We start from the raw sequence: 6,000 nt of genomic DNA, 5'->3' as shown, positions 1-6,000 counted from the left end.
ATTCAACAAGTGGGCACAGACACCAGTGTGTGATGATGCCAACGCACACTTCATAGATATAGCATGGCACCAGTTCTATAATGAATCCTTGACCCAAGAGAAGAGACAATCCACTCCTTGATAGTCCGGGCATTTAACATTGTTTCGGCTGTCATGAAGGTCTTTGAGACAACCACAACAAGAGTTGTTGCAAGATCTAAATCTTTGATGCTCCTGCAACATCAACAGGATCAACATTTGCAAGAAATCTCAGTTGTCGGCCCTTGGCACATTATGCTGCTTCCGGGTCAGTCTGGAGAGTCGTATGCACAAACAGAGGTCCAAGTAAGCTACCACCAATCCCAACTGAGACAACATTTGTCAATGGTTTCCCAGTTGCCCCAATCCATGAGCCAGTTCTGAAAGTCTTGAAGAGCTTGTCGATCTTCTCCTTGAGCTTTGCGGCCTCCGCCAGCTTGAAGAGCTTGTCGATGGTCTCGGTGGTGGCCTGCTGCCTCGAGTAGTCCAGGAAGACGCCTTCAAATTCCGCCGTCATTGCCTTGCATCGGTCGATGTCCGTCATGAGATCGCGCAGGTGCGTCTTGTGGATCGCGCCGACGTGCGCCTGGAGGGCTTTCCACTGGTCGGTGTCAGAGATGAGCACCGGCGACGCCATGGCCGATGCCGGGCGGACCCTGGAGGATGTCGACGGCGGGCTGCCGGAGAACGGGGTGCGGTCACGGAGGAGATGACAGATAGGTGGTGGAATACGGGCAGGGGAATAGCCAGGAAGAGAATAGAAGCGGGGTGACCCGGCGACGGCGGGCCATGGCGGACCCGGCGAAGGCATTCTGCGATTCAACGGGGTGGCCCGGATGGCTGCAGCAGCGGCGGAGGCGACGGCTTACGAAACTTCTCCAACCCCAGCGATACGGGTCATGGCAGAGGTGGCTCACGCCGCAACGGCGGGTTGATGTGTGGCATTTCAAGACAACAGCAGCGGCGGCGTTGTGGCGGTTCAGAAGCGGAGGGACGTGCGGGCGCAGTGGCCCGGCAGCGAGGCATAGGGGCGGCCGACGTCCACAGGTGAAACGGGAGCTGCGGCGTGGGAGAGAAAACTCGATGCAGGGCCGTGCTTGAAGCGAGACCGGCAAAGGTAACCCAGCGGCGGGGTCGGGCGAGTTGGCAGCTCGAGGCCAGCGATTCAACAGCGGAGAAGGCAAATACAACTCGACGCGCGCAGTCAAAGCGCGAGGCCGTTTCAAAGCCGCGATGGATGAGGTGGCGAGGTGAATCGGAAGCGGCGTGGCCTGGCCACGGCAGCTCCGCTTCGTCCGCAGGTGCAAGGCGAGTCACTCTGTGGTGATTCCTGTCGGGGCGGTTTGATGAGTCGTGACTACCGCGCACCTCGGTGACTGAAGGTAAGGTCGCGGCAGTGGTTTGCGTCAGAGCGGTGGCTTACCGGGCTGCTCAACAAGCGTGAAATGGCTGCAGAGGCGTAAGGCGCCGGGCGGCTCTGAGAATGAGGTCGGCGGCTCGGGAATGGCGAGTCAGCTCCGTCGAGGTCGAAGACTCAGTGGCGATTAGACCATGGCAGACGCAGCGGCTCAGAGGAACGGTGACTTAAAGCGGAGGAAGATCGCGACGGGTCGACAAAGTGCGAGAGGCGGAGCCAATCCGCGGCAGAAGGGGCGGCTAGAAGCTGGCGATTCAGCAAGACACGGCACCGGCGGGTCAGTGGCCTGGCGCCGGACATGCAGCAAACCACAGTTGCGGCGGGTTATGATAGCAGTACAGGCAGAACGCGACTGACAGAGGCAGTACAGGCAGGCCATCCTGGTGCCAGAGGCCCGGGGTGCAATAATGGCCACAGTACGGGCATAGGGCCGCGGCAGTAGAACGAGCCTATGCCCATGATCCCATCCAAACCGGACCGTGATTGACTTGGCCACCCCACGCCCTTTTTTTCTTTCCTTCTTGTGTGCAACACTGTAGATTTGGACATCTCGTCTTATCTTTCCTTGTACAACCCGCCTCCACATATGTATAGCTATCCGAGATAACAATTCAGAAAATTGAACTAGCACTCATCCCACGTGAGCAGACTAGATCCTGTTGATCCTAATTTCAGAGGAAAAACTCCAATCAATCTCGGCGGATCAAAGTGATTAGATGAACCGCCAGACGGTCACAATGAACAGACCCTAATCCTAACTGCTTTGACTTTGGACAAATCTCGTATTTTGTCGCTCTGATTGCTTGATATTGAAACAATATAACTCCTTTGTCGATGACTCTTCTTCGTCACGAAAAAATTGCGAACTTCTCGAACCTTAGAAAAGATTCCTCCAAGAACTCAACATCACCGTGCATGAGCCCCACGGTGGGCGCCAACTGTCGTGAAATTGTCACGGCAAATGTCCTTAGTGTGAGGACTTAGTCGTGAGGCCAGCGCATCTATGTGGTAACTTGAGAGGGGTTGAGTGGAATCGAGAGACGCAACGCAAGACAAGGGTTTAGACAGCTTCGGGCCCCAGGAAACATCATCCGGTAACAACCCTACATGATGTTTGTGGCTAGGTCTCATTATAATCATGGAGAAGTCGCCGTAAACCGGCTCTCCCAGTTAACCCTAACCCTTTAAGATTGTTTCTTCTTAGTTGTCCCTCTTTGGGGAGCCCTGCCTCTCCTTATATATGTTGAAGGGGCGGGTTACATGTAGAGTCCAACTCGGACTTAAGATTTAACTATTATAACTTCTCTTCTTGGGCTTCTTAACATCTTGGGCTTCATAACGTCTCGGGCTTCATAACTCCTGGCAACCCAGTTACCACTGCCTTCCGGGAGTTAACTGGTGCCGGTTTAAGATGGTCTACCGGTTTAAGAATGTCTGCTGAGTTATCATCTGACTTAATTCATGTCTTAACTGTCAGCCGGTTTAATAACAGGCCGGTTTACCGTCTGGGTTAACTGCCTGTTTACCTGTCTGTCTTAACTGTCAGCCGGTTTAACAACCTGCCGGTTTACCGTCTGACTTAACACCAACCAGTTTACCACCTGCCTTAACACATGCCGGTTTACCACCTGCTTTAACACCTGCCGGTTTACTAAGTCCCAGCCGGGTTATAACTCCGGCCAGATCATACCGCGGGGTATATCCCCGACACGTAGGGTCTACACACTTAAGGTACCATGACGCTAGGGTTATAGGGAAAGTTTGTATGTGGTTACCGAATGTTGTTCGGAGTCCCGCATGAGATCCCAGACATCATGAAGAGTTCCAGACTGATCCGGAGGTAAAGAATAATATATAGGAAGTGAGGTTTTGACCACCGGAAGTGTTTCGGGCGTCACCGGTAATGTACCGGGACCACCGGAGGGTTCCGGGAGTCCACCGGGAGGGGCCACCAGCCCCGGAGGCTTGCATGGGCCAAGAGTGGGAAGGGACCAGCCCCTGAGTGGGCTAGTGCGCCTCCCACCAGGGCCCAAGGTGCAGCTAGGAGGAGAACGGGGAAACCCTAGGCGCAAATGGGCCTAGGGCCCACCCTAGGGCGCGCCCCCCTCTCCCCCTCTTGGCCGCCCCCTCCATCCCATCTAGGGCTGCCGCCCCCTAGGGGTGGGAACCCCAGAGGAGGCGCACCCTCCTCCCCTCCTCCTATAAATAGTGGGGGTTTGGGGGCTGCCAAGGACACGAGTCTCTCTCTCTCGGCGCAGCCCTACCTCTCCACATCCTCGTTCTCCGTAGTGCTTGGCGAAGCCCTGCTGGAAACCACCCTGCTCCACCACACTGTCGTGCTGTTGCTAGAGTTGTCTTCCCCAACCTCTCCTTGCTCCTTGCTGGATCAAGGCGCGGGAGACGTCACCGGGCTGCACGTGTGTTGAACGCGGAGGCGCCGTTGTTCGGCGCTCAGATAGGAATCGACCGCGATCTGAGTCGCTGCGTGTACAAATCCTCCAACCGCGTTCTTGCAACGCTCCCGCATCGCGATCTTCAAGGGTATGAAGATGCACTCCCCTCTCTCTTGTTGCTAGTTTCTCCATAGATTGATCTTGGTGATGCGTAGAAAATTTTAATTTCTGCAACGATCCCCAACAGTGGCATCATGAGCTAGGTCTATGCGTAGTTTCTATGCACGAGTAGAACACAAGTTGTTGTGGGCTTCAATTTTGTCAATTTAATTGCCATTACTAGTCTTATCTTGATTCGGTGGCATCGTGGGATGAAGCGGCCCGGACCGACCTTACACGTACGCTTACGTGAGACAGGTTCCACTGACTGACATGCACTAGTTGCATAAGGTGGCTAGCGGGTGTCTGTCTCTCCCACTTTAGTCGGATTGGATTCGATGAAAAGGGTCCTTATGAAGGGTAAATAGAAATTGGCATATCACGTTGTGGTTTTGGCGTAGGTAAGAAACGTTCTTGCTAGAAACCTATAGCAGCCACGTAAAAAAAATTGCAACAACAATTAGGGGACGTCTAACTTGTTCTTGCAGCATATGTCGTGTGATGTGATATGGCCAAAAGGATGTGATGAATGATATATGTGATGTATGAGATTGATCATGTTCTTGTAATAGGAATCACGACTTGCATGTCGATGAGTATGACAACAGGCAGGAGCCATAGGAGTTGTCCTAATTTATTATATGACCTGCGTGTCAATGAAAATGCGAGCCATGTAATTACTTTACTTTATTGCTAATCGTTAGCCATAGTAGTAGAAGTAATAGTTGGCGAGGCAACTTCATGAAGGCACGATGATGGAGATCATGATGATGGAGATCATGGTGTCATGCCGATGACGTTGATGATCGTGGCGCCCCAAAGATGGAGATCATAAGGAGCAAAATGATATTGGCCATATCATGTCACTATTTGATTGCATGTGTTGTTTATCATGTTTTTACATCTTATTTGCTTAGAACGACGGTAGCTTAAATAAGATGATCCCTCACAATAATTTCAAGAAAGTGTTCCCCCTAACTGTGCACCGTTGCGAAGGTTCATTGTTTCAAAGCACCACGTGATGATCGGGTGTGATAGATTCTAACGTTCACATACAACGGGTGTAAGCCAGATTTACACATGCAATACACTTAGGTTGACTTGACGAGCCTAGCATGTACAGACATGGCCTCGGAACACGGAAGACCAAAAGGTCGAGCATGAGTCGTATAGAAGATACGATCAACATAAAGATGTTCACTAATGATGACTGGTCCGTCTCACGTGATGATCAGACATGGCCTAGTTGACTCGGATCATGTATCACTTAGATGACTAGAGGGATGTCAATATGAGTGGGAGTTCATTGAATAATTTGATTAGATGAACTTAATTATCATGAACTTAGTCTAAAATCTTTACAATATGCCTTGTAGATCAAATGGCCCACGCTAATGTTGCCCTCGACTTCAACGCGTTCCTAGAGAAAACCAAGCTAAAAGACGATGGCAGTAACTACACGGACTAGGTCTGTAACCTGAGGATTATCCTCATAGCTGCCAAGAAAGCATATGTCCTTGAAGCACCGCTATGTGACGCACCCGTTTTCCCAGCAACTCAAGACGTTATGAACGCCTGGCAGTCACGTAGTGATGATTACTCCCTGGTTCAGTGCGGCATGCTTTATAGCTTAGAACCGGGGCTCCAAAAGTGTTTAGAGCAACACAGAGCATATGAGATGTTCCAAGAGTTAAAAATGGTTTTCCAAGCTCATTCCTGAGTCGAGAGATATGAAGTCTCTGACAAGTTCTACAATTGTAAGATGGAGGAGAACAGTTCTGTCAGCAAGCACATACTCAAAATGTCTGGGTTGCACAACCGCTTGTCTCAGCTAGGAGTCAATCTCCTGGATGACGCGGTCGTTGATAGAATCCTTCAGTCGCTTCCACCTAGCTACAAGAGCTTTGTGATGAACTTCAATATGCAGGGGATGGAAAAGACCATTCCTGAGGTATATTCAATGTCGAAATCAGCGGAGGTGGAGATCAAAAGGGAACATCAAGTGTTGATGGT

At 51.4% G+C, this 6,000-nt stretch overlaps 1 protein-coding gene across 1 annotated transcript; it reads right to left on the bottom strand.

Annotated features, from left to right (window-relative positions):
* Positions 1–217: 217 nt before the first annotated feature.
* LOC119359104 (glucose-6-phosphate isomerase, cytosolic-like) lies at positions 218–655 on the bottom strand. Its single transcript, XM_037625434.1, has one exon. The coding sequence runs from the start codon at positions 653–655 to the stop codon at positions 272–274; it is 384 nt and encodes a 127-aa protein (XP_037481331.1). The 3' UTR covers positions 218–271.
* Between the last annotated feature and the right edge of the window lie 5,345 nt (positions 656–6,000).

The sequence above is a fragment of the Triticum dicoccoides genome, chromosome 2A (assembly GCF_002162155.2).
Source record: "Triticum dicoccoides isolate Atlit2015 ecotype Zavitan chromosome 2A, WEW_v2.0, whole genome shotgun sequence".
Classification (NCBI taxonomy): Eukaryota; Viridiplantae; Streptophyta; class Magnoliopsida; order Poales; family Poaceae; genus Triticum; species Triticum dicoccoides.
This window is presented reverse-complemented; position numbering and strand designations above follow the sequence as displayed.

Excerpts from the sequence above, each read along its gene's own strand:
- LOC119359104 (XM_037625434.1), bottom strand. The coding sequence starts at position 655 with ATGGCGTCGCCGGTGCTCATCTCTGACACCGACCAGTGGAAAGCCCTC.